This window comes from Miscanthus floridulus, chromosome 8 (genome assembly GCF_019320115.1).
Source record: "Miscanthus floridulus cultivar M001 chromosome 8, ASM1932011v1, whole genome shotgun sequence".
Classification (NCBI taxonomy): domain Eukaryota; kingdom Viridiplantae; phylum Streptophyta; class Magnoliopsida; order Poales; family Poaceae; genus Miscanthus; species Miscanthus floridulus.
Genome location: NC_089587.1, coordinates 93,754,429 through 93,782,417, shown reverse-complemented (window position 1 = coordinate 93,782,417; position 27,989 = coordinate 93,754,429). Strand labels below are relative to the sequence as shown.

At 51.3% G+C, this 27,989-nt stretch overlaps 1 protein-coding gene across 4 annotated transcripts in view; it reads right to left on the bottom strand.

Moving 5' to 3' along the window:
* Positions 1-231: 231 nt before the first annotated feature.
* LOC136476998 (uncharacterized) overlaps positions 232-27,989 on the bottom strand; it is a 34,498-nt gene continuing 6,740 nt past the window's right edge. For 2 of the 4 annotated variants that reach the window (XR_010763824.1, XM_066474992.1), the window contains exons 2-5: positions 1,699-1,814; positions 1,465-1,596; positions 1,277-1,343; positions 232-347 (exon numbers count right to left, since the gene is read on the bottom strand). Coding sequence is in view for 2 of the 4 variants with exons in the window: in XM_066474992.1 (XP_066331089.1) it covers positions 313-347; positions 1,277-1,343; positions 1,465-1,596; positions 1,699-1,814 (350 nt within the window). In the remaining 2 variants the exon portion in view is untranslated. The remainder of the gene's footprint in view (positions 348-1,276; positions 1,344-1,464; positions 1,597-1,698; positions 1,815-27,989) is intronic. The other 2 variants (XR_010763825.1, XM_066474991.1) reach the window with 1 other exon arrangement.

The following is a 27,989-nucleotide window of genomic DNA, read 5'->3' as shown; positions in this document are numbered from 1 at the left end:
CAACCATATCTTCAGGTAGATGCCATGATCTGACTAAGACAAGCTCAGGAATCAGACTTGCACAATAATCGCCTAGCCACTCTTCCAAAATAACAAATTCAGTAGTTCCCGTAGCATCAATTTTAATCAAGTACAGAGTGATACATCATGTGACTCTCATCTCGCAACACAAGGTACTACACAGGAACGCTTGTCTCCTGCATTTGCATAAGCAGTTAGCCTTTAGGATATAATTGTCAAGAAGATAGTTCAAATTACCAGCGATGCCGTAGACGTTTCACTTTGATCCTAGGATGGTTGCACAGGAAGAAACTAAATTCTGTTGGTTTCCCTATAAACCGTTGTGCCTACAAAAATGTAACCAAGATGACCATCAAAAGAGAATACCATAATTCCATAAACAAACATTAGGGGATAAGTTCATGGTTCCAAGCTCTTACTTGGCTCAACATTTCCCTTATATTTGTTACTATTATGGGATGGCCTTGTGTTATGGCTCTTCTACAATACAATGAAGGCGATTCCTTGCACAATCTGAAATAGCCTATCCCAAGTAACAATGGCTGTTGTATGTGCATTAGTGTAAAACAGCCTATCCGGACTCAACATTAGTGTAAAATGGATGTTGTATGTGCACCAACAATGGATGAGCAACCAAAACAAGTTAAGAACTTGAAGTTTACAAAATATCTCAAGTTCTCAACTTACAAAATATCATCAGGTAGACGCATGGCTTGGGAAGTTGGGGCTTCCAATTCAGCATTTCACCACGGCCATGGCAATGTTTATAGCCTATAGCTAACCAGTGTTTTCATGGTTTCACCTCAAAGGTCATGTTACCGAGTGAAATGTCAATTTGATATTTTAGGCACTCTGGCCCTGTTCTTAGTTGCTTTAAATGCCTAGAATGGGACTATATAGATAGGGTTTAGGATTTAGTTTCGATAGTAAATTCTAGTAGAATATTATTCTCTCCAATAAATCATTGATGTAATTTATTTTCTAATAGCCAAACTCCAAGAGATTTATTTCAGGTTGCAGATGAATCATATATCTCAATTGTAAATCACTCACACTTAAAAAAAATGGTTTCATAATGTGCAGCTCAATACTTGATTGGCATGCTACCTTATTTTGCCATTGACAGATTACTCTTTCCTATTTCAAACACTAATGCCTTTTTGGAGATTTGGACATAGAATTCACCACTACAGTAACTCAAGCAACCTTATATCTACCAAATCATGAAGGGAATTCGAATGGGGTAATCACTAACCTTGTGCAATTTGCAGTCCAGCATCCACCGTAGCCTGGGTATGTCCATAATATGTGCAATCGTGAAGCTGTTGGTTCAGCAGGGACACATAAGTTAGCGAGACATGAAAATTACTCATGTCTTGGTAATAGCTCGTTAGTGATCTAGAAGCTTGGAAGGTGGAAGAAAAATGTAGTAACCAAAAATACCTTGAAATGGAGGGTTGGCTTGCTTTGACCAGCCCAGCACGGTATTGCTTTGTGACGTCCAGCACTGTTTCCACCATTACAACTCTCTTCTCCATTTGTGAAGGCGCTGCCATTGACGTCACCATATTTCTCCTACATATATAAGGTACAAAAAATAGGCATCTTACCTTCTAGTTCATAAGAAAATGTGCATCTCACCAAGTAACAAAGCAGAACTTTTAAAAGACTGCTCACCAAAGTTTGTCCAAGAATTAACCTGGAGCGAGTAGCATGTTTTTGTTCAGCAGCATCTCGCTTGGTATGTGGGTGTCTTCTGCCACTTTTTATTCTCGCTCCATTCTTAATAAGATCTGTACAGATAATTTAACGTGTGGATGTTTTTAGCCATGTAATATGATACTTAAGACCTAAAGAGTATAGCCACAGAATTATGCAGCAAGACAACGTATGAAACATGACATCCATAAATAAGCAAACAGCAATGATGCTAGTAAATCTGAACTATAAACTACCCACTACTGCATCTGCCAAATGACAACCCTAAGATTCTCTTGGCTATGCAATACCTCTGTTTGTTTAGCACACCTGCAGCATCAAGCATAGACGGATACATACTGGGTATGGCCAAATTGGACTACAGCTACAAGCGCAAGCATACATAAGTTAGAGATCAGCGTTCCTGTAACTACTTATCGGGGACCTAATACCGGGGTACCCCAGAAGGTGGAACCAATAACCATCAAACGTTAAAAACTCCCAGATGGACAAGGGCGCCACTGCGTTTCTTGCCCGAATGACGGGAGTTTGGTTCTGCCTCGCCCGACGCCCTTGGGCCAGCTCCGCCTCGCCCGAGGGCTAAGGGCTAGACTCCGCCTCGCCCGACGCCCTTGGGCCAGCTCCGCCTCGCCCGAGGGCTAAGGGCTGGACTCCGCCTCGCCCGACCCCCGAGGGCTAGGCTCGGTCGCGCCCGATGGATAAAGGCTAGACTCTGCCTCGCCCGACGTTTGAGGACGGACCTCGCCTCGCCCGATGTCCGAAGATTGGTTTCGTCTCGCCTGACAACCTCTCCCCGCTCCCTCATGATGATAGGTACAGGGTAGGACAAGACGTTCGGGTCAATCATGGCTTCGAGGACCATACCCTGCGCCCCGGCAGGAAAAGTACTGCCAGGGAATGACGGGGTGGGTGCTTTAGACCCTTCCAGGCGTGGCAGAGCCTGAATAGTGTTGCGGGCGTGTGCTCTTCGCCCTACAGAGTTGTAGGCGCCGCCTTCAGTCCTCAGACACGGAACCCGACGTAGACATACGACAACCACTACGGTCCAAGAAAGGGCTCGCGCCCTCCACAATGACGGAAGTGCTGTCGCCACGCTGTGGTCTCAAGGGAGCGGTGTCCGCTCCACGATCCCTTGGGCCCACCAGATCGAAGCACTCGCTTCGGCCTCCGGACACCCTCTCTGATCGAAAGGCCTTGCCCACAACGCTACTTCAGACTCCGACCCCACGTCCCTCCGATGGGGATTCATAAGTACCAGAAGGCGTGCGGAGCAAGGCTAGGCAAGGCTCATAAGTCAAAACCACTATACCAGAGTCCATACCCTGCGCGGAGCAGTACTCTGTAGCCATCCTGACATTCTACAGTGGCATCGACAGTATTGTAGGCGCTTACCATTATCTGGTATCCACCGGAATGGACAACAAGGCTGGGTAGACGTGAACAACAAGGCTCAGTAGCATGCGCACCCTTTTCCTCTCACTTGTAAAATCGTCCCCTTCATCTATAAAAGGGGAGGTGCTTCCTCCAACAAAGGGACCGACTTTTGACAGACAACACAACACACATCACACACAGTCAAGCTGCTATCAGGCTCTTGCATCCTTTCGACCCTTCCATCAGAGACTTGGGACCAGTCCCTCTCTCGAATGTTTGTACCCCCTACTATGAACCATTTTTCGGTGCTAATAACACGAGCAGCAACAGACTGAACGTAGGGACATTCAGCCCGAACCAGTATAAATCTTATGTCATTTAGCGCACCATCTGGGCCTAACGTGCATAAATACAAATTTACTCGCTGGTGCTTATTCGAAACACAGACAGTTGGCGTGCCAGGTAGGGGACTTTGCGCGTTCCAAATCAGGCCTTGAATGGCCAACCATGCAATCAACTAGGTCCCGGGCGCACATGTGCATTTCGATGACCTAGATTTCATTGTCACACTAGGAGGAGAGCTGGCGCTGGCCCACATGGCCGTCCAGCCTTTCCCTTCCATCAACTTCAGCCACCGGAGGCTTGAGGGCTAGCCCGGCATCTCCCTTGGACCCCAGTCTTCTAGGGAGGCTCCGCGCTGCATCACCCTCTCTCTGCAACGCCATGTGCGGAGCGCCCCGACAGCGTTTCCATTCGGTCTTCGCAATGCTGCGGCGACCGCTGGCCACCTTCTGGCACTATGCATGGTTCAGCCACCCATGGATAGCGAGTTCGTGGGGGGCAATTGAACACGATACGGAGACTCTCCACAGGCTCCTCACGAAGGAGCCAGGATCGTCCTCCAGCTCTGACTCCAGCAGGGGGAGTCATCATCCTTCCTGGGAATGCTTCATGGCGCAAACCCCCGAGGGGCACGTCGAAAGCGTCTCCAGGGAGGAGGCTACCCCGACAAGCAACCCTGACGGCAGGGCCAGGGGGGAGGCAGCGGCCCCATCTCTCTTGAGGATGGAGCAGCTGAGAGCCTGGAAGCTAGAGATCGATGAGGCCAGACAAGGGCTCGTCTGGGAGTATGCGGATATCAATCGCGAGATCGAACATCGCAAAGATGGTGGGCACACGCGCACCACGGCCCGCACTGTACACCAGAGGATCCTTACCAACAACGGGACACTCCCTCACTTCACTCGGGTGAGCCAAAACATTGCCGCTGCAACGGCCTTACTGCACGGCCTTCCAGAGGCCATGACGTCCGAGGATCACCGGGCCCACCGAGAAATTCACACGTTGCTCGAGCGTGCGGCGGCACAGCAGGTGGAAAGCTCATTGTCTCGGCGACGTGAGCCCGACGCCAGCCAGCGCACGCCCTCGGTGCACCCCACCAAGGATGCGTCCGTTCACCAAACACCGCTAGGCGGCAGGCAGCACACCGCTGTCCCGGTACATCAACGTCTCAGCCACAACCGCGATGTGCGCAGCACCATCGACGCCCGCAGGCGCACCCATGGCGACGCAAGGGAAGGAGCCCACCGCGGCTATCATCCTCGATGCAGTGGACGCTACGACAGCGGCGAGGACCAAAGCCCGAGCCCCAGCCTGCTAGGCCCTCAGGCCTTCGGCCGACACATCCTCAACGCTGCTTTCCCACCAAGGTACCGACCACCTACCAATATCCCTAAATATTCTAGGGAAACAAACCCTAGGCTTTGGCTCGAAGACTATCGGCTTGCCTGTCAAGCCGGTGGTGCGAGTGATGATGATTTCATTATTCGCAATCTCCCGCTATTCTTGGCCGATTCGGCACGAGCGTGGTTGGAGCACCTACCGTCCAACGCCATTCAAAGTTGGGCGGATCTGATGGAGATCTTCATGGGGAACTTCTAGGGCACGTACAAATGCCCTAGAAACCCATGGGACCTCAAGAACTGCCGCTAGAAGGCCGATGAGACCCTCTGCGGGTACATCCGGTGCTTCTCCTGGCAGTGCAACGAGCTCCCTAACGTCGCCGACGTCGACGTAATAGGAGCCTTCCTATCTGGGACAACCTGCGAGTCTTTGGTTCACAAGCTAGGGCACAGGGGCCCGTGGACCACCAAGGAACTCCTGGATATTGCCACCAGCCACGCCTCAGGAGAGGAGGCGGTCAGATCCATCTTCGACCATTCCGACGTCAAGGCAAGGCGGGACGAGGGTGCCGATGAAGGCGCCTCCAATCGTCCTGCCAAAAGAAAGAATAAGAAGCAATGGCATGACAACTCGCTCATGGCCGCTGCCGACCGCAAGGGTCACCGAAAGCCCGCGGAGGGCACTCCGAACCACTTTAAGAAAATGCTCGAGGGGCCATGCCCAAACCATGCTTTCTTGGCCAAGCATCTATACAAGGATTGTGGCCTCATGCGCAAATACTTGTCCGGAGGCCTTAACAAATGGGAGCAGGGGAAGGAACCTACCCCCACCATAGACGACGCCGAGGAGAAGGACAATGCCTTCCCAACGCCGAATGGCGCCCTCATGATCTTCGGAGGATCAGCAGCCTATGACTCCAAGCGCCGCTAGAAGGTCACACGCCGCGAAGTCTATACGGCCGGACCGGCCACACCTGCCTTCCTCCAGTGGTTAGAATCTATCATAACCTTCGATCGAACCGACCATTCGGATGCCATCCCACACCCGAGAAGGTACTCGCTTGTTGTCGATCCGATCGTCGGTCCAAAGCGACTCATGAAAGTACTGATGGACGGAGGCAGCGGCCTCAACATCATGTACGCCAAGACGCTCGACGAGATGGGCGTCGACCGAATGAACCTCCGCCCCATCCAAGCGCCTTTCCATGGTGTCGTGCATAGCAGACAGGCCATACCACTGGGACAGATTGATCTGCCCGTCACTTTTGGGGATCAGTCCAATTATAGGACTGAGACCCTCACCTTCAACATGGTAGGGTTCCCCGGAACCTTCCACGCCATCCTAGGACGACCATGTTACGCGAAGTTCATGGCCGTCCCCAACTATACATACCTCAAGCTGACGATGCCGGGTCCCCGCGGGGTCATCACCGTCGGCACCTCCTTCCAGCGCACTTACGAGTGCAAAGTCGAATGCTGTGGCCATGCCGCCACAGTTGTCGCCTCCAAGGAACTCGCCACCCTCAGGGAGGAGGTTGCCAAAAAACGCCCGACGCCAAGAAATCAACCGGGTCGTTCGAATCGGCCGAAGGGTCCAAGGAGATCCTCGTGGACCCTAGCATCTTCGAGGGCAAAAAGGTCCGCATCGGAACCGCGCTCTCCTCCGAATAGGAAAGCGCGCTCGTCGACTTCCTCCACGATAACAAAGACATCTTTGCGTGGAAACCCTCGGATATGCCAGGCATCCCAAGGGAGGTCGCCGAGCATACCTTGAAAATCCACCCAGGCTCCAAGCCAGTGAAGCAACGCCTGCGCTGCTTCGACGAGGAAAAACGTAGGGCCATCGGTGAAGAGATAGCAAAACTGTTGGCTGTTGGGTTCATCAGGGAAGTACACCACCCAGAGTGGTTAGCAAATCCCATTCTTGTGCGAAGAAGAGTGGGAAATGGAGAATGTGTGTCGACTACATAGGCCTCTACAAGGCATGCCTGAAGGACCCATTTCCTTTGCCACGCATAGACCAAATAGTTGATTCTACCTCAGGGTGTGAAACCCTTTGCTTCCTTGACGCATACTCCGGCTACCACCAGATCGTGATGAAAGAGTCCAACCAGCTCGCGACGTCTTTTATCACCCCCTTCAGATCGTTCTGTTATATCTTAATGTCGTTCGATCTAAAGAACACTGGGGCAACTTACCAGCGCTGTATGCTCAACTACTTCAGGGACCTCATCGGGCGGACCATTGAGGCCTACATCGATGACATCGTAGTTAAGTCCAAATGGGCTGACCACCTTGTCGCCGATCTTGAACAAACCTTTGCGAGACTCCGGGCAAATGGCATCAAACTCAACCCTGAAAAGTGTGTTTTTAGGGTCCCGAGGGGCATGCTGCTCGGCTTCATTGTCTGCGAGCGTGGCATCAAAGCCAACCCAGAGAAAATCTCAGCCATCATAAGGATGGGCCCGATCTAGAACATAAAGGGGGTTCAGCGGATCACAGGGTGCCTCGCTGCCCTCAGTCGATTCATTTCATGCCTCGGCGAACGAGGACTCCCCCTTTATCGACTTCTAAAGAAAGCCGACCGCTTCGAGTGGACAGCCGAGGCCCAGGAGGTGCTTGACATGGTCAAGCTACTTCTAACAAAACCCCTGGTCCTAATTCCTCTGAGCAATGGAGAATCTCTCCTGTTGTACATAGCGGCCACCACGCAAGTGGTCAGCACCGCCTTAGTGGTAGAGCGAGAAGAAGAGGGGCACGCCTTCAAGGTGTAGCGCCCTGTATATTTCATCAGCGAGGTACTATCCGACTCCAAAACCCGCTACTCTCAAATCCAGAAACTCCTCTACACCATCCTCATCACCAAGAGGAAGCTACGCCACTACTTCGAGTCACACCCTATGACAGTCGTGACGTGGTTCCCCCTCGGCGAGGTCGTCCATAGCCAGGACGCCATAGGAAGAACCGTAAAGTGGGCACTCAAGCTGATGGATCAAGGCATTACTTATGCCCCCCGAACGGCAATCAAATCTTAGGTGCTGGCTGACTTCATCATGGAGTGGACCGATGTCCAGATGCCACCAGTAGTCGTCGATCAGGAGTACTGGACGATGTACTTCGATGGATCGCTAATGAAAAAGGGCACCGGCGTGGGACTAGTCTTCGTATCACCCCTTGGGGTCTGCATGAGGTACATGGTTCGGCTCCATTTCCCCTCATCAAACAATATTGCCAAATACGAAGCACTCATCAACGGCCTATGAATCGCCATCCAGCTGTGCATCCGATGCCTCGACATCAGGGGCAACTCCCAGCTGGTCGTCAACCAGGTCATAAAGGAGTCCAGCTGCCATGACGCCAAGATGGCGGCATACTGCCAAGAAGTCCGATGCCTAGAGGACAGATTCGATGGACTCGAACTCAATCACATCCCAAGGCGCCTCAACGAAGCAGCCGACGCGCTCGCAAAAGCAGCATCCAACCGAGAGCCAGTGTCGACGGGTGTCTTCGCCAGCGATCAACACAAGCCCTCGGTGCGCTACAAGGGGTTGGAACGGGCCGATGATGACCCATCCGATCTGGCCCCGGGTGTCGACCCGCCAACTGCTCCGCCCGACCCTGAGGTAATGGAGCTTGAAGAAGATCCAGGAGCAGAGCCCGACCCTCTCAACGACTGGAGAATGCTTTACCTTGACTACCTCCTCTACAACACATTGTCGGCAGATAAGATGGAATCCTGACGGCTCGCATGTCGCGCCAAGTCCTTCGTTCTTATAGAAGGCAAACTCTACAAATGAAGCCACATCAGGATCCTACAGCTCTGCATCCCCAGTGAACAGGGAAGACTTCTGCTGAGCGACATCCACAGCGGGGTCTGTGGTCACCATGTCACGCCGTGGACCTTGGTTGGAAACGCATTCCAACAGGGCTTCTACTGGCCCAACGCAGTAGCCAACGCCGAGCAAATTGTACACACCTATGAAGGGTGTCAGTACTACGCTCGACAGACTCACCTCCCTGCCTAGGGGCTCCAGATGATCCCCATCACGTGGCCCTTCGTGGTCTGGGAACTTGACCTGGTTAGGCCGATAGGGCTTCTACTGGCCCAACATAGTAGCCGATGCCGAGCAAATTGTACGCACCTGTGAAGGGTGTCAGTACTACGCTCGACAGACTCACCTCCCTGCCTAGGTGCTCCAGATGATCCCCATCACGTGGCCCTTCGCGGTCTAGGAACTTGACCTGGTTGGGCCACTCAAAAAGGCCCCCGGGGGCTTCACCCACCTACTTGTCACCATAAACAAGTTTACAAAATGGATCGAAGCCCGACCGATCTCCATGATCAAATCCGAGCAAGCTGTGCTGTTCTTCCTCGACATCATCCATCGCTTTGGAGTACCGAACTCTATCATCACAGACAATGGCACACAGTTCACCGGTAGGAAATTCATTCGATTCTGCGATGAACAACACATCCGGATCGATTGGGCAGCCGTCGCACACCCCCGGACGAATGGACAAGTCGAGCGCGCAAACGGCATGCTTCTGCAAGGCATTAAACCTAGGATCTTCAACCGGTTGAACAAATTCGGCGCGCGCTGGCTCGCCAAGCTCCCGACGGTGCTCTGGAGCCTAAGGACAACTCCTAGCCGGGCCACCGGCTACACACCTTTCTTCATGGTCTATGGTTCCGAGGCCGTTCTCCCAATAGACCTTGACTATGGGGAACCAAGAATCAGAGCATACGACGAACAGGGGGCCGAGGCATCCCACCAAGACGCCATGGACCAGCTAGATGAAGCCCGCGACATCGCCCTCCTCCATTCGGCCAAGTACCAGCAGGCGTTACGACGGTACCATAGCCGACGGGTGTGGGACCGAGCCTTCAACGTCAGGGACCTTGTCCTCCGTCTTGTGCAGAGCAACAAGGACCGCCATAAGCTCTCCCTGCCCTAGGAGGGGCCGTACGTCATCGCGGAGGTACTCCGCCTAGGTGCCTACAAGTTGAAAACCATCAACGGCGAGGTCTTCACCAACGCTTGGAACATTGAGCAGCTACGTCGTTTTTACCCTTAAATAAACACATGTTTTTTTCTTATCAGTTTTTGTCTTTACAATTCTCCGATCTTTAGTGACATCCGACCCCTACAAATCACGAGGGGCCAGATCTCACTCGGGGGCTGATACAAATAATACAAGTACATTTATCTTGCAAACACTTTCTGTGTTATCTTTGCAAACTTTCTGTGTTATCTTTGCAAACTTTCTTTAAGTTTTCCGTTCTTCTCATAACAAGTCCTAAGGACTAAGATTTCGGGAACAAGTTCTTACTACAACTGGTAGGACTGCGGGAGACCCACGCCCTAGTGGCTACGACCTCTTTGCTCACCAGCGTAATCAGAACTAATTCACCCGCACTCCTAGTTTTTTGCAACTTGAGCCATGGGAAGGGTCGGATGGCATCGAAACCTCTTCTACAAAAAGAGGAAGCTGAAAAGCTGTTTGCCGCAACCAAAGATGGAAAATACGTTCATTTTTGCACAAGTTCACCACTTACAAAGTAATTTCATCACGCAAAGGACTAATGTACTCCTAAAATTCAAAGGACTGTTCATTCGGGGGCTCCCCACTAACTTATTCAATTACAGTCTCTGCTTAGCTTTATTACAAGTACTACTATGGTCGCCGCGCCAAGCTCTCCATCGGCAACGACCGGGCATGTACATGGCCCAGTTTGTCTACTGCGGCCGCCACGCACTGCTCCCCATCGGCGACGTCCTATCGCTTCGCGAGATCCTCGAAGACGCCGTCATCTGCAATGACGAACACCACGCTGGCGACTATGGTGTCCCTCCGCCAGGGCACCTAGGGACTACGCCATCGTCATCGGCCGCAACCCCGATAACGGCGCCTCCACCGGGACGCCCAGGGACTATGCCATCATCATCAGCCACAACCCTGATAATGGCGTCAGGGGAGGAAGCGCCTCCCGCTGAAGGAAGGCCACAACCAACGATGGCAAAATCGACAACACTCAGCACCCTCCGGCGCCCTTCCTCCTTCGGTAGCGGCAACCCCTCCTCAGCACAGGCAAACCGCGTCATCTCATCTATGTTGGATGACCTCCAGCTCGATATCACGCTCCGGATTCACAAGCAGATCTGTGAGCTCTTCTCTCCCTCGCATTACCCTCTCTTACTTAGGAGCCGATGCATTCGGTGAAAAGCAAGGAGAAGAGGTGGCGGCTCTGAGGCTGGTGGAGAGGTGGGACGAGACCTCTTCCCCCCTATTTAAAGAGGGGGCTTAGCAGCTAAGGAAAGGCGAAAGGTTCAGACGAAAAACTCTTTGCCTTCCCCTATTCAGTACAAATGCGAAATCAATGCTGACAGAAATCTAAGGGGACACGCCAGAAACGATGGGACGCGCTCTGGTCGACGGGACACCGCCCGGTAAGTCAGAATGTCACCCGGGCATGGCCCACCACTAATGTGTCCTGGGCGTGAGAACCAGGGCACGCTCACCTATAGGCAACTCTCCGCTTCCCTAGGCAAGACCATGGAACGACCCAACGATGGAACCTCCCTCCATGGGGAGCCCAATGGGCGTCCAGGGTCGATCGGGTGGCCCAGGCAAAACAACGAACGAATGACCAATTGAAAGATAAGCACCCCTGTTTACTTACTTTGAGTGTTAAATTCTTTACCGAGCCTCCAACCCCAACAACGACAGGGGCACAGACATCGCTCGGGGGCTGCCAAGGGCGCCTATTTGTTTAAACACCCTCTTAGCCCGACCCCTCCTTACGTTTGAGAAATTGGAAGCACGGCGTGTGAGAATAAAACCATAAATACAACTGGACAAACCACCAGACCCTACGCCCCGATGGCTACGGTGTTTTTTGTTCACCAGCATAATCGCATTCACAGTTCCTCACATTACTAGCCTTAGCTCCCGCCTTCCCAAAAGGAGTTTGGAGGGGTCCACCTACGGACCCCCTTTTAGGGGGGAGGCTGACAGATAGTTTAAAAATCAATCGAGCAGCTCGGATAGCCACCAAGAGATAGAAACAAAAATAGCAAAACTTATGCAGGTTACGCCGACCTCGTCGCAAACGTCGGACCCGAACCTGGCACGGACATGTCTGGTAGGAGCTTCCAATGGCTCATACCACCAAGGTAACATTACTGACCCCCGCTTTCGTTTCGATTAAACTATATGCTAAATCCATACATCCAAATGTTGCATATGTAAATTCTTGCATCTCAACACTTCGTGTCGCGTCATGAAGCGGTAGCCGCCTCATTCAATATGAGCGACACCTGACCGGGGTTCGAAGGCCGGCCCGCGAAGGGCTCGAGGCTGCCTCGTGTCAAACAGAGCCAGGGAGAAAAACCGAAATGAGCCCCAGCGGCCTCGCTCGACCCCGTTCAGAAGCGGACAGAGACATTTCGACATTTCTCGTTCGATTCTAATCTCGAGCCAGACCCACAGAATCTCCATCGAGGAGAGGCCAACGGGCCACCTGAGCCCAGCTAATGGCTCGGGCATCTGCCGGGAGGCAGGTTAAGAAGTTGTGGAATGCCACATGAGGGTTCTGCCAACCCCATCAGCAAATGATGGATCCAGATTCCACATGAACATACCCGTTAGCGAGCTCATTGAGCGCAACACTCAAGCCATCGAGGCAAGTGTCATCAACTTAGCCCCTCCGATCACAGAAACCAAGGATAGGGTAGCACGTGAAAACACGAGCCGCTCGATCCAAGATCGAGAGACAGAGGTTCGAAGGCTGACCAGCAAAGGGTCTGGGGCCGCCTCGCGTCAAACAAGAGCTAGGGGAGAAAACACAGATGAGCCTCAACGGCCTTTACCCAACCTGCATTAAGATGAATAGGGTCATCTCAACCTTCTTGTTCAATCCAGCCTCTAGCTAAGCCCATAGAAACCCCATTGAGGGGGAATCTATTGGAAGGCGGGCCAAGGAGCAACGGAACGCCAACCGGGGGCTTCGCTGACCCTGCCGCGAAGCAAACGGGATCGGATTCTGTCCAAACATCCCCGTTAGCAAGCTCATAAAGCACATCGCTCGAGCCATCGAGGCAAGACACGTTGCCTTAACCCCTCCGGTTGTGAAAAAATGTTGATAGGACGACGATCACAGGTGAACCGGCCCTTAACCAAATCCCCACCACGCACGGGGGCTCAGGGAAGGCAGGACTAGCGATAAGACTGAACACACGGTCACGCAATGATCATCAAGGTCCTAGGTAAGGGGTATGAGTAAATACAAAACGTAAGTTCACCTCCCTCGCTCAGGTCTCTAGTAACATCTGACCCCAGCAACCGCAAGAGGTCGGATCTCACTCGGGGGCTGATAAAGGTATGGGTACCTCCTTTCTTTTTTCGAAAAACAATACAGAGAGAAGAAGGTAAAATCAAACAAACGAAACGAAAATTATGAAACCGTTTCTAGGACACAAAAGTATGGACACTTGTTCACATATTACAAATAAGTGTTTATCAAGCTAACTACTTCCGTGAACGGAGAACCTCTTGTTTTAGCTTGTTCGCCAGGTTTCGCACGAGGGGAGTCACTGCCTTTTCCATCTCATCTAGTTCATCGTCATCATAGACAGACGCAAAGCCATGACTCATTACCTCCAGGTTAATCTCCCGATCATAATGGGAATGGGCGACAACAAAGGCTTGGGTGATCCCAGTGTGAAAGGCGTCCTCCTCAAGTTGGCCTACCTGCGCCATGATTCCTGCGGCACGAGGTGCAAGCGAGCTGGATCCTTCTGGCAGCGCCACCCTTAGGGCGTCGGTGACCACTCCGACAGCGGCTTATAGAAGGTCATGCTCGTCGCTCTCGACCCGGAGGATCCCTCACACTTCGGTAAGCTCCTTCTCCAGCCTGGCAGCAGCGCTCTCAACCTCCAACCTTCGGTTCACCACGACTCCTAGATGGCCTGATCGTGAACCTCACGGGCTGCACTACGCTCCGAGCGAAGTCTCTCCTCGGTCCGACATAGCTCATCCTGCTCCTCATGCAATCGGGTGATCATCTCGGAATCCTGGTCCGCCCTCTGCTGCAACGCCGTGGACCTCTCCTTAGCCTTCAGCTTGAGGTCTCGCTCCATCTCCAGCTTCGCCAGGAGCTCACCAGCCCGCTCATTGGCCACGGCGTCCTTCTATAGCAGCTCATCCCGCTCCTTTCGAAGCCTAGCGGCATCCTCCTCGTCCAGCTTCACCCTCGCCGATAGGTCCTCAAACATCCCATGAGCCTCCTCCGCGTGCCAGCACGCCTCAGCCTCCCGCTGCTGGGCGGCAGCGAGTTGCGCGCCCACATCTCCTTGTAGCCTGGCCTCCTCGGTAAGGTGGTCCCATTCCGCCTTTTGCTCACGAAGGAACCGGGACTTGTCCCAGCTACGAGCAACAATATTCTGAAAGGAGGACCAAAATCAGAAGACATGAAAACATAGAAATATGTGAAGAAAGAAGAAAACAAGCAAGAAGATCAAGCAGACACCCGGCTAGAAGGAACGAGGATTTTGCGCAAGGCACCACTGGCCTCCCTCAAGGCACCCGTCACCGCCAAGAACCCGATGTCAAGATTCTCCCGCTCCAAGCTCTCGGCAGCATCGTCAAGCGAAAAAAGAATCGACGCTGGGTCCTAGCGGCCATCCACTGGACCGGTGGCTCATCCCGTATGGGGGAGCGGCTGCCTCCCAACAACAGGGCCAAAGGTAGCTCCCTTATGGTCCTTCCCACCACCGCCACGATGCCCGGAGACCTTTCGGCCGTGTCCTCCTCCATCTGGCCTGCCCCAGGCGCCACGGCCTGGACCGCCAGCGGCGCGGATTGTGCCACCCCCTTGGATGCCACCATGGCGGTGTCCGACCCCGTCGGGCTTGCACGGTCGCGGCCACCTCCGTCTGGGCCTCCGGTGGCACGAACTGCGCTGCTCCATCGGACGCCACCGTGGCTACATCCAACTCCGCACGGCCCACGTCAGGCGCTGTCACTTGGGCCGCTGGGGGCACGGAATGCGCCACCCCCTTAGATGCCACCGTGGCTGCGTCCGGCTGCTCCCGGCTCATCGCGGTCGCGGCCGCCTGCTTGACAACCACCAAGGGCACGGGCGCCACCGCGGACGCCGCCGGACCAGCCAACGAGGCCCCAATGTGAGCGCCGCTCCTACCCGAAACAGGGGCGACGTTGAGCAGCGCCATCCGTCCCTCCTGAAGGGCAAGGCTCTTCTTGGGCGCCTGCCCCAAAGGGCAGCCCTGTCTCAAGAATCTACAAAATGAAAAAAGGGCATAAGGTCAGAACGGAAAAATAAAGGAAGCAAATGAGGGGAATCGGTGACATACTCTGACGCTTTCGGTCGGCGGGTACGTTTTAGGGACGAACCCCCGGACCCCTGCTCCAACTCATGTGGGCGCGACCATTTTGAGCCTACCCCTTGCTCCGAGGCAGGGAGGCTTGTCTCTCTTGTCTCCGGGGGTACGGCACCAGAGCCGCTCCCCTCCATCGGCTCATGGGGCGTGGCGCCAGAGCCGCCCCCCTCCATCAGCTCATGGGGCACAGTGTCGGAACTGCCCCCATTCGCCAATACCTTGGGGACGGCCTCGGATCCATCCCCTCCCATCCACCGATCCTCATCGGCACCCCATGGGTGACGGCGGATCCTCTGGCTCCAGCCGGACCCAAAGGCAGGCCTAGCTCCACCGTCCCCGCGGACTCACTTCCCTCCACGTGGAATGGAAGGGGTCCCTGCATGGACAGCGAGTCCTCGTTCTCCAAGTCACCCCAATCCATGCTGGCTACCGCCTCATCATCATTTTCATCATCAACGTCATCGTCATCATCATCGTCATTGTCGTCATCACTACTAGTCTCCTCTCCTCGATCACGAGCTTGTTGCTTCCGTATCGCCTTCTTCTTCGTAAGCTCCCTCGTCTTCTTGTCCCAACCGTCCAGGGCACGGTTTGCTTCCGCCCGGGTTGGGTCCTTCGGCAGTGGAGCCGGTCTATCCTTGAAGAATAGTCCTCCCGGCTGATCCCGCTATCCCACAATTAGCATCAGGGGATCAGAAATTTCAAGCGAAAAGAGGAGCAAGGGAAAAGAAAAGTTACGAAGTCAACAAACCCTAGCTCCGGCCGCATTGGGGGATGCCCTGGCACTGGGTACACAAAGTCGAGGACGGCGCTAACGGAAGGAGGGAGCGCTTTGTCAGCAAGCGCCGTCCCTTCGAACGACGCTTCAGGCACCATCTGATACAGGGGAAGCACGCACGCCATCAGCGGCGCAACCCTCCTCGCGTGGTAGGCACCAATAATCCCCGACCCCTTCACACCCCTCTCCTTCAGAGTTCGGAGGGCAGCGAGAAGGCCATTGAGATGCTTCTTGTTCTTGGCCTGAACGCCCCACCCCCACGACTCTAGGGCCTCCAAGATGTAGCGCCCAGTGAAGGACAGCAAGGGAGCGGTGGCGTCATTCTTGACATAGAACCACTGCGAATGCCACCCCTTGTTGGAGGTGGCCAGACGCATTAGCAGATACGCCCCCGCCCGGGTGTTGCGGAGGTGGATACTGGCGCACCCCACCGGCGCGTGCAGATCTTGCTTCCCGACCTACCTCTTCACGAGATTGATGGCAAAGAGATACCGCCATAGGTCAAAGTGGGGATTGATCCCCAAGAACCCCTCACACAGGGCGACAAACGCTACAATGTGCTGGATCTCGTTGGGGGTAAGGTGTTGAAGCTCCACCTAGTAGTAGTCCATCAATCCTCGAAGGAACTGATGGGCGGGCGTGGCGAATCCTCGCTTGTGGAAGTGGGCGAAAGAAACGACGTACCCTTCGGGTGGCTCCGGTTCCTCCTCTTCACCGGGCAGCCGCCACTCCTCGGCAGCGGTCAACAGGCGAAGGAGGCCTCGGTGGACGAGGCCCTCTAAGCACTGAGGTGAGATGTTGGATTTGTACCCCGAGTCCATTGCGACGGCAGGAGCAGCATGGGGAAGAGGGCAACAGCGAGTTTAATGGCGGAAGCAGTACGGGTGCAAGAGGCGCAGGCGATTGGCGGCGGAGGCTGAGGACGCGAAGTCCAGGAGGCAAAAATGCAGAACCCTAGGGGCGAACCCCATGGTTTTATAGGGGCGACGGATGCGAGAAGGGCAACCGTCCGCCTCGATCTCCAAGCCTGCCACGTGCACCGCCGCGTCACCTCGTGGCATACGCGCACATGATCCCTATCCCTTCCTGAAAAAATCGCGACGGATGGTTCGCCTTCCCCAGGCGGACCAGGACTCTCTCTCCATCGAGGGGACATGGGTAATAGAGCTTTTCCCTCTAGCCCACCTAGGGTCCCGGAGCCAAAAGGCCATCCCAACGAGGGATAGGCCCACAAACTACTAGGACTAAAGGACGCAAGCATCACCAGGGCCTCGATCAGCAGTCGGGTCCCAACTGGGCCGGCATTGAATAAAATTCCCGCGAATGGAATACCACGATTCCCTTAAAAATATCTAGTTGACGAAAAACCAAGTCTTTCAGCCTTACCCGCGAAGGGTCCGATACTACCCCCCGGGCGACTCTACTCGAATCACCTGGGGGCTCGAGGGCTACACCCATCGGGTGCGCTCGCGTGCACCCTCTGGCAAATTAACTCCGACGAAATAAAAAACACCCCCCGGACGACTCTACTCGAATCACCCGGGGGCTCGGGGGCTACACCCATCGAGTGCGCTCGCGCGTACCCTCTGGCAAATTAACTCCGACGAAATCGAAAACAACCCCCGGGCGATTCTGTCCGAATCACCCGGGGGCTCGGGGCTACTGTCGGGGACCTAATACCGGGGTACCCCAAAAGGTGGAACCAATAACCATCGAATGTTGAAAACTCCTGGACGGACAAGGGCACCACTGCGTTTCTTGCCCGAATGACGGGAGTTTGGTTCCTCCTCGCTCGACGCCCTTGGGCCAGCTCTGCCTCGCCCGAGGGCTAAGGGCTAGACTCTGCCTCGCCCGACACCCTTGGGCCAACTCCACCTCGCCTGAGGGCTAAGGGCTAGACTCCGCCTCACCCAACGCCTTTGGGTCAGCTCCTCCTCACCCGAGGGTAAGGGCTAGACTCCGCCTTGCCCTACACCTTTGGGTTAGCTCCGCCTCACCCGAGGGCTAAGGGCTAGACTCCACCTCGCCCTATGCCTTTGGGTCAGCTCTGCCTCGCCCGAGGGCTAAGGGCTAGACTCTGCCTCGCCCGACGTCCCTAGGCCAGCTCCGCCTCACCCGAGGGCTAAGGGCTAGACTCCACCTCGCCCAACCCCCGAGGGCTGGGCTCGGTCGCGCCCGATGGATAAAAGCTAGACTCCGCCTCACCCGACGTCCAAGGACGGACCTCGCCTCACCCGATGTCCGAAGACTGGTTTCGTCTCACCTGCCAACCTCTCCCCGCTCCCACATGATGATAGGTACAGGGTAGGACAAGACGTTCGGGTCAACCATGGCTTCGAGGACCATACCCTGTGCCCCGGCAGGAAAAGTACTGCCAGGGAACGACGGGATGGGTGCTTTAGACCCTTCCAGGCGTGGTAGAGCCTAAATAGTGTTGCGGGCACGTGCTCTTCGCCCTACAGAGTTGTAGGCGCCGCCTTCAGTCCTCAGACATGGAACCCGACGTAGACGTACGACAACCACTACGGTCCAGGAAAGGACTCGTGCCCTCCACAATGACGGATGTGCTGTCACCGCGCTGTGGTCTCAAGGGAGCGGTGTCCGCTCCATGATCCCTTGGGCCCACCAGATCAGAGCACCCGCTTCGGCCTCCGAACGCCCTCTCCGATCGGAAGGCCTTGCCCATAGCGCTACTTTAGACTCCAACCCCACGTCCCTCCGACGGGGATTCATAAGTACCAGAAGGCATGCGGAGCAAGGCTGGGCAAGGCTCATAAGTCAAAACCACTATACCAGAGTCCATACCCTGTGCGGAGCTGTACTCTGTAGCCATCCTGACATTCTATAGTGGCATCAACAATTTTGTAGGCGCTTACCATTATCTGGTATCCGTCGGAATGGACAACAAGGCTGGGTAGACGTGAACAACAAGGCTCAGTAGCATACGCACCCTTTCCCTCTCACTTGTAAAATCGTCCCCTTCATCTATAAAAGGGGAGGTGCTTCCTCCAACAAAGGGACTGACTTTTGACAGACAACACAACACACATCACACATAGTCAAGCTGCTACCAGGCTCTTGGCATCCTTTCGACCCTTCCATCAGAGACTTGGGACCAGTCCCTCTCTCGACCGTTTGTACCCCCTACTACGAACCATTTTTCGGTGCTAATAACACGAGCAGCAACAGACTGGACGTAGGAACATTCAGCCCGAACCAGTATAAATCTTGTGTCCTTTAGCGCACCATCCGGGCCTAACGTACATAAATACAAATTTACTCGCCGGTGCTTATTCGAAACACCGACACTACTCTTCCCGTAGTAGTCTTCAGTGCACACATATATTCCATTCATCTCTTCCTAAACTGCTTTTGAGTTCTCACGCAGTAGGTAGAGTACTGATGAGCGAAACAAGATTAGATGAATCAAATCCGACACAAGGAAACAATAGCCCACCTACAACTACAAGTAACTTGATTGCTGACCTAATGCAAATAAACTCTATCTCACAAAGTCACAAACAAGGAATAAGTTGATTCCTCACATAATTTTTGCAGCTATGTCTTGAACTCAGCTTGTTCAAACTAAATTTTTGTATGTCATGCAATACTTTTACCTATGCCACTTTCAATTAATGCAAGCTCTTATCTTATGTACAACAAAAGACTGAGGCGTGGTGGCCACAGACCAGTGGCACACAGTATCATAATTTGTGGCGCCTCTACATTTGTCAGTATTGCCATATAATAGATTCGACCTAGATGCAAACAACTATACAGGAATTCCATATTGTCTAGAAAATTCAGAGCAACAAGGGCAATGCAATATATTGTTTGCCCAAGAATAGTAGTGAACCAACAACTGATAGAATATACCCTCTCGTCCAACACTTATAGAAATAGCTTGCAAAAAATATCTGAATGTGTGAGCCTACACAGTACGATTTAATCTAATCCAATGTTGTACAATTAAATTGAATCCGTTGATAATGGCTTCCAGTTGCTAATCATACTGAAGAAATGATAAGCTGACTGCACACATTCATACCTGTAAAGCAAGGCTAAATCCACTATTGTCCTCAAGCTCAAAATATAACTGAAAAGAGAAGTGTCAACAGACTTGTTTGCTGCAATTAGACGACGGCTTGTATTTATAAACAACACTGAGTCACTAAGTAAAAATTAACTATCTGTCGACACAAAATTTTCGTCTTTGTGCCGAGGTCACACGCAGCAAGCCGAAAGGGTCCGCTCGATGGAGCAGATCCGCCTAGCTTCAGCGCAAGGGTGATCGATCCTGCGCAATTCTCCCGAGACGTGCCAATCAATTTGACCCTGCAATTAACAAGGAGAGAAAACTCATCAGTAATTAAGGGCAAAACATGCTGGTTTTGCCAGATAGTCCCGAATGTGTGGCTCTGAGAGCCGATATGAGAGGTCTCAGCATATTCGCAAGAATGAATCGGTTAAAGCTCATGGGGTTGTATAAGAAGAATCGGTTGTCATTCAGGATAAATGTTACTTAAGCAAATATTAATCAATAGCAATAAGATATCAACAGTGATTGGTTTGTACTGAGCCAATGATTATTAGTAACCGAACTCCTCTTTATATAAAGAAACAATTCAACATCACTTAACCATTTAATAAAGATAAATCTAATGAACATATTAGATCTCATCTATCGCCATGACCAATGGGGCATGAGGCAGAATCATGCAGGCCGTAGAAACAACAAAAGACTCGATAACCCTAACTCATTACTAATATCAGTGGGGCATGAGGCAGAATCATGCAGGCCGTAATACAATAACAAGATCATGGGGCTAACATATCTTTCAACTTATCTCTATTTCGATGATCTCATAATGTGAACAGTTCGTGAAAGCATTCGATATCGGCTAAACAGCCGATTCAGGCATAGCGCACAGTTAAGGTCATGCCTCCTCAGGAACGGGTCTACCAACCAACGATCCCCACTCTACGGTGCCAATAGTGGGGTGAGAGGCAGAATCCCATAGGCCATGATAACGGGTCATGGAACGGTTTTCATTAACTAATAGATCTACTCGAGATCGAACATGCCTTAACCGCACGTTATGCACGATTAAGATTGACGCAAAACAGCCGATAAAAACATAACTCATCGTTTAAGATCTAGATTAGATCAGTTTTAGATTAGCAAACGATGAGTTAAACAAGATATAAGGCCGATCCAAATCAATCTCAATCGGGCAGAGTGATATTGCTGTAATTAGATAAACAACGAAAGCAATAAGTAATATCGGTAACTTAATGAATCTACCAAAGACTGCCATACTAAGGTAGAGCCGATAACTTGACCTTGATCTAATTCAAGCAGTGGGGTGTGAGGCAGAATCACACAAGCCATACTTGAATTAGACAAGAGTCGATAACTAGCCTATACCAGAGTCACAGTGGGGGTCGACCGGATCGATGCAGCCATACGAACAGAGGTATAAACCATGACAGTACTTACAGACAAGCAGTGGAGGTCGACCGGATTGATGCAGCCGTACTTACTGAAGAACTCACCGAGATCTACTCTACTCCTACTCCTAAGGGGTGGCCGGAGCCGAAAAAAGTAATTGACTTGTATTTGATTGGTTGATGTCCTTTACAATATCTGGGGTTTGATATTTATACCCGGAGTCTAAAAACAAACCCTACTCGAGTACGACTTAATACAATCTTTGGCATAATGAAAACATTCCTAATTTAAGATAACTTGGACTCTAATCTTTCCCTTTTTGTAGAGTCCAGCATGTTTTGTCTCAGCGTCGATCATAGCTTCTGTCGTTATCTGCTGGCGCTATCTGAAGAAAGCCGATTCTGGTGTTGCATCTGAATCAGCTGGTTTCGATCTGCATGCAACTGATCCCCTGCTGTCATGATCTTAGGAGCTCCCGAGCTTCTGAGATCCTTTTTCCAAATTCCAGTGTAAACACATGCCCCCCAATTTTGGGATAAAAGTAATTTTATTCCAAAATTATCCTGTTCGCATCCCTGATTAGTCCATAATCATGGGTAGAGAACCTTGATCTGGGGTCCACCGTTTGTCGCCGCTTGTGTCCATTCACGAGCCTGTGCCTCAAAACCTTTTCAAGAGTACCACTGTTTCACGGGCATTTGGATTCATCTTCCTAGGCTGGCTATAAAACGCTTACCTGCCCCTGGCGAGAGCAACTCACCGTTTCTGTCTTATTTCTCTTCCATCTGTCTTTTCGAGTGCTCCCAACTCCGCTGGACCCTCCATGGCCTATCTCTTTGCGATAAAGATCTTGAGTGGTTAGAAGAATTCTTGTGTGTAGGGTGATTGTGTCGCTCATTCTAGCACCTTGTCGAGCAAGAGAATCAGCCGCTGCGGCTAGAAGAAGTCTTGTGATGTCGCCTGCATCTTCTTACCAAGCTCACAGAGCTATTCTAGTGTTTGCAAGGGCTCGAATGTGTGGACACTTTTCCCTTGTTTGTTCCATCAAATGCTTATCGGGAAAAACACAAGCTTCTTTCCAGCGGTTTCCTAGAGAAATCAGCTGGGTATCTGCTAGTCAGGCGGCTTTTCCTTTTCTTTGGCATAATCTTACTAATGGGCCGATGTAACTTGGCTTACGACGATCCTCGGCCTTGTGGGGACCCAGACTCCCTTCAATCCAAAAGAAGCCTTGGTGGGGTTGATCTCTGATCCATGCAAATTCTTTGCACCCATCCCACGATGCTTCGTAACTTAGGAAAGCGATAAGTTCGAATCTATTATCTCTCGGTTATCCATCCCCTGAATTCCTAGAGTGTCGATCCATTTCCGTCTCTGATTTCAATTCCATACCTCTAGCGAAACTGATTTTGCCTCCTCGGGCTATATATACGGGCTACGACTGAGGGTCGAGTAACAACCCACTTCGTCTCAATCCTTCAGCATCCTTAGTATAGTCCCTATTTTTCCGTAAGCTTGAGATCATGGAGAACAACACAAGGTCTACCGAGGGGGCTCTCGACAGATATGCATCATCGTGCCAGCGCCTTCATCGTTAAGAGGGTGTAGCTCGTGATGCGCCCACTGCCTCGGGTTATAGGGCCAACTCCGTTCGGCCTCTGGGGTCTTCCTCATCAACAGCTTATCGCTAGCTTCCTTGCTACCCGAGGCGGCGGATTGGCAATGATGATCTGCTTGCCACCATCGATAATCACAGTCAGGGACTTGCCGAATGTCTCTCTCTTGCAGAATCAACCCTGGCCATGGCTCAACGCCGATCGCCTCCCGTGGCTGATTCAGTGGATGAAAAATTGGCCAAAGCCGAGGCCAGAATTATGGGTGAGATATCATAACCTTCGTTTCCTTTCAATTTCACCTTCAGGATTCTGATCATCTCCCTTCCGAACCTTTTAGATTTGTCTGCCCAACTGGAGAGCCTTCAACTAGCTATGGAGTACGCGGCAGGATTTGTCTACGCTAGAGGAGCCATCCCAATAGTTCGCCTGTATGACATCCTGAATCGCGTTAGGGAGGTCGCTCTTCATGGTGTTCGTCATGGTGCTGCTGTGGAGTTGGCTGCCGCACAGGCTCGTTCTGGCCACAATCTTTGGCTTCTTCCTCACGGTTTCCTAGATGCAGTGCACCCTGGGGATCATGAGCGTCTGACTAAAGATTTCCTTAGCACCGCCGACTCTGTGGCCTTCAATACCCTGGCCGATGACATAGTAGGCAAAGTGTTTTCTGGCCCATAACCTGTAATAGGCGGTATTTAGCAAACAATTTCTTCGTCTTGAGTGATTTCTCTTTTGTTTTGTACTCCATATTGTGCACATCACTCTGTAGGCACGATCGATACGTATTGTATCGGTTTTCACCCCTTTGGTTTACTTTGTTGCTAGCAATGATACCCTTCCGGCATCGGCTACTAAAACTGATGATCGAGCAAATTGGTTGTTAAGTACCAATCCAAATGCTAGGGTAATATTCCTTCAAATATTTCCCATTTGATTGCTCTGTCGAATTTCCCTTTTCTTCTTAGTATCCCCAAAATACAAGCATTACCAAGCGCATAACATTTGATCCGACAAGGCCTTTCCCAGTTGGGTGACCTTCCGCCGAACTTGCTGTGCCCCGGTCGGTGATTTTATTTCCAGGCTAAGTCTCCTTCAGAAAATTGCTTGATCTTGGCCTTTTAATCGTAATATCTTGCAATCCTTAGTTTATTGGCTTCAATGTTTTCAAGAGCATGCAGCTAAAAGCAACTCAAGTCTTTAAAGTCATCCATCACAAAATTCTAGTAGGCTTCGGCTTGACAAATCATTCGGCTCCTCCGCTCTTGGCTCTCAAAAGTAGTCCATGCCGGGTCTTTTCTAGAGTCTTATTGCCATTGATTGTCACAAGCCTAGTCTAGCTAAGATACCTGATGTCACCCAACAAGAGAAACGGGAACTGCTGGTTAAGGTCAGAACAGGTTGAGCTATCTAAATCAATCTCAAGATCATCAGCTTGTGTAGAATCGATCATATTCCCTGTTGTTCAATTGGATTTTTGTTTCAGGCAAAGAGCCAATTCGATACAGCCGATCTAGGACTCCTGATCTTAATTTAATTAAGTCTGGAGATATGGCTTTCATTTAAGAGAGTCCTTCAATCTGCTATCCTCGGTCATCTGATGCTGTATTCTCTTCGACATTGGTGAAGTGGCGCTTCGCTTCCTATTAATTACGGTTGCCTTTTACGCGTTTCGAGGCATCCGTCCCTTCGCTTCATGTCTTCAAATACCAGTCGATGGCTTCTGCCTCGAACACATCTCCATCCACAACTATTCCTTTACTCTTCTCTGCCCACTGAAAACCCTGTAGCGGTTCTTTCTTCTCCCTTTCGTAGATCCAATCACTTTTCATGGCCGGCGAAGACCACCGAGGCAAACGTGCGGCAGAGGAAATCCCAGAAGAGAATATGCTGATGAACCAGCGTCTCCGGCGCATGAGGTGAGATTGACATTTCTTGTTTATGATGATGAATAGTTCTGACTCGCCTACAGGTTTGTTGTGAATGACAGTCTCCGTCCCCTTCCTTGGGCCGGCGGGCCTTTTGACGCCGCATCTTCTATGCCAGCCTCGTCGTCGGACTCCTCTGATTCCTACAATGGCGACGACGCCCGGCGCTACCTTCATGAGTGGAGGATGGCCCAGAACCGTTACTCTAAGGTGACTTGGGAGACCGGCCAACTGGAGATCCACCTCAGGGTTTCCCAGGCCGCTCTTCATGCGGCCGAGGAAGAGGCTAACGCCGCTCGGGCATGGCTGACTGAATCAGATGCCACGGTGGTAGGTACAATGAGCCTCAGGAACATCTTTATTCTGATCTCGGTTGTTTTTATCTTGATAGCTTTTCCTCTTCTGTGATCACCAGCCCTGATGGCGCGGTTGGAGTCTCTCCAACTGGCGGCGAATGTGGCCGTGGATGTCGTCAATGCTCAGGGTTCCTGTATCGACGCTCGTCTTCAAGACATTCCGGCCCGTGTCCAGGAAATCGCCCTCCACGGTGTTTGCCACGGCGCATCAGTGGCGCTGACCGCGGTGCAGGTTCAGATAGGGTACGAGCTCTACGCCATGGAGACCGGCTTCCTAGTAGGTGACGGCCCTGAGGAGCACGAGGACCTGCTTGGAGAATTTACCATGGCAGCGGAGGCCATAGTGGACATCACATCCGCTCGAGATATGGTAAACAAGGTCTTTGATTAGTTTGTACTTAGGGGAACCAATGAACAAAGACTTCTCTTTCATGAATGCGCCTCAGTGCAATGACTGTGAATGTTTCTTTTTGTTTTCGCTCTATAGGCGACACATATCGTCTCGGCTTTTGCTGTCTTTGAAGATTTTTACTTTTTGCACTAGAGGTGATACTCCTGGTATCGGCTATTAGAGCCAAGAGCGGATCGGCTATCAGGTCCAGATGTTAGGATAACATTTCCTTCATGCATTTTTTCCTTCCAAACAATCGATCAATCCAAGTCAAGCATCCTATTAAGCGAAACAGAACTTCTCTTAAGAAATCCATTAACTCTGAATCGCACTTACACTTTAACTCAGCATTCATGTGCGTCGGTCTAAACCCATCTCCAAGATTCAATGCTTATTTTTCCTTAACTCAATGACCGACGCAACGCCACGACTATTGATCAAGACAAACTCTCAGAGCCGATTGTTTGAACCGGCTGTTGGCCTTCATTATTAATCCTGATGAAGCCTCCTTCCCATGTTTTGCTAGAAAGGCATTCGAAGTCTCCTAGCTCCTAGAATACTGGATCGACTATCGCAATACTCACAGACTCATCAGCGCGAACCACCTCGACATCATCTCCGTACCATTGAATCAAACACTGATGCATGGTTGATGGCACACAACAGTTTACGTGAATCCAGTCACGACCGAGGAGTAAACTGTATGATCTTTTTCCATCGATGACAAAGAACGTGGTGAGCAGAGTTTTACTCCCGATTGTTAGTTCGACGTTCATTGCCCCCTGGGTCTTAGATGTATTACCTCCGAAGTCTCTAAGCATCATGTTGGTTTCAAGCAAATCTCCTGGTCCCTTGCCAAGCTTACGGAAAGTGGTGTAAGGCATAAGATTGACAGAAGCACCTCCGTCCACTAACATTTTGTTCATCGGCTTCCCGTCAACAAAACCTTTCATATATAAAGCCTTTAAGCGCCGATGCTCGACTAGCTTATCAAATATCGCTTGCTGCACAACCGTTAACTTGGCAACCATCTCTTCACACTCTGATTCATTAAAGTCTGAGTAAACTTCCTGATCTGTCGGAGCTCTAAATTTCGATGGCAGCAGAGAAGCCATTTGGATATTAGCCGATGGTTGTTTTCTATCGGCTGTTTGTTTAGCACGCCATACTGGAGTTTTACCAGATACCTGAGCCTGTTCCAACTCCTTATTCCTTAGGCGCTGCACCCTTCTTTTCTAGCTCCTTGTTAGTCCTCCGGGGCACCATTGGCCTTCCTGCCAAATGTATTCTTTCTTGTTGCTTCCTTCTTCATGATCAGCCCAGTCTTGGTCAACAACTCTTTTTCTCAGCCGATCATGAATACTTTTATTTTTTGAGCACCGATCCATGTTATTATGATGATATGAGTCCTGGACATGGATAGACCGGTGGTTGATTTGAGATTGCCTAAATCCCCAATATTGATTGTTGCATTCTGGACAGTCATGTCTGGTAGGCAATTTCAAATCTTCGTTCCAACAGTATCTGAAGAAAGGACAATTCCAGTGCAATTCGGCTTGCCTCCTTTCATACCTTTCTTCTTCCAGTTGACGCTGGTATTCTTGATCCTCTAACCATCGCTGATAATCCTTTTCCTTCTGTCGCTACCACTTATTCAATAGGATCCGAGATGTAACTCGTGGCTTCGTCGCTCCACTCTTCGATGTTTCCCCTTGCTCATATCGGCTCTTCTGCTGATCACGACGTCGTCTAATCTCTCTGCATTCATCAGCCGATATTTGCATCTTGGGATCAACTGTTCCAGCTTCTCTTGATTTAGCCGATGTTAGAACCTTAGTTTTTCCTTTGAATAGTCCAACATCAACCATATTTTGATCTCCTGGGAAAGGATTATCATCAACTTTCATCTTCTGAGGCGTATCAAACTTGAGCCTCCCTTGCTGAATAGCTCTATGTATGTGCTGCCGAAAAATTTTGCATTCATTGGTAGAATGAGAAGTAGCATTATGAAACTTGCAGAACTTCTTATTCTTCAACTATTCAGGGGTAACATAACATGATTGTCCGACAATTTGATTTGGCCCTTCTCAAGTAAGAAATCAAAGAGCTTGTCCGATTTTGTGACATCAAAGTCATAGCTCTCCTCGATTCCTATTCCCCAAGGATTTGGTACCATTACTGTCTTCTTGCCCCAATTCCATTCAGCTGCAGCAACCTCTTCTTCTTCATCTTCATAGCCGTCATCAATTGAGTATGGATCATAAGCTTCGGCTACTGT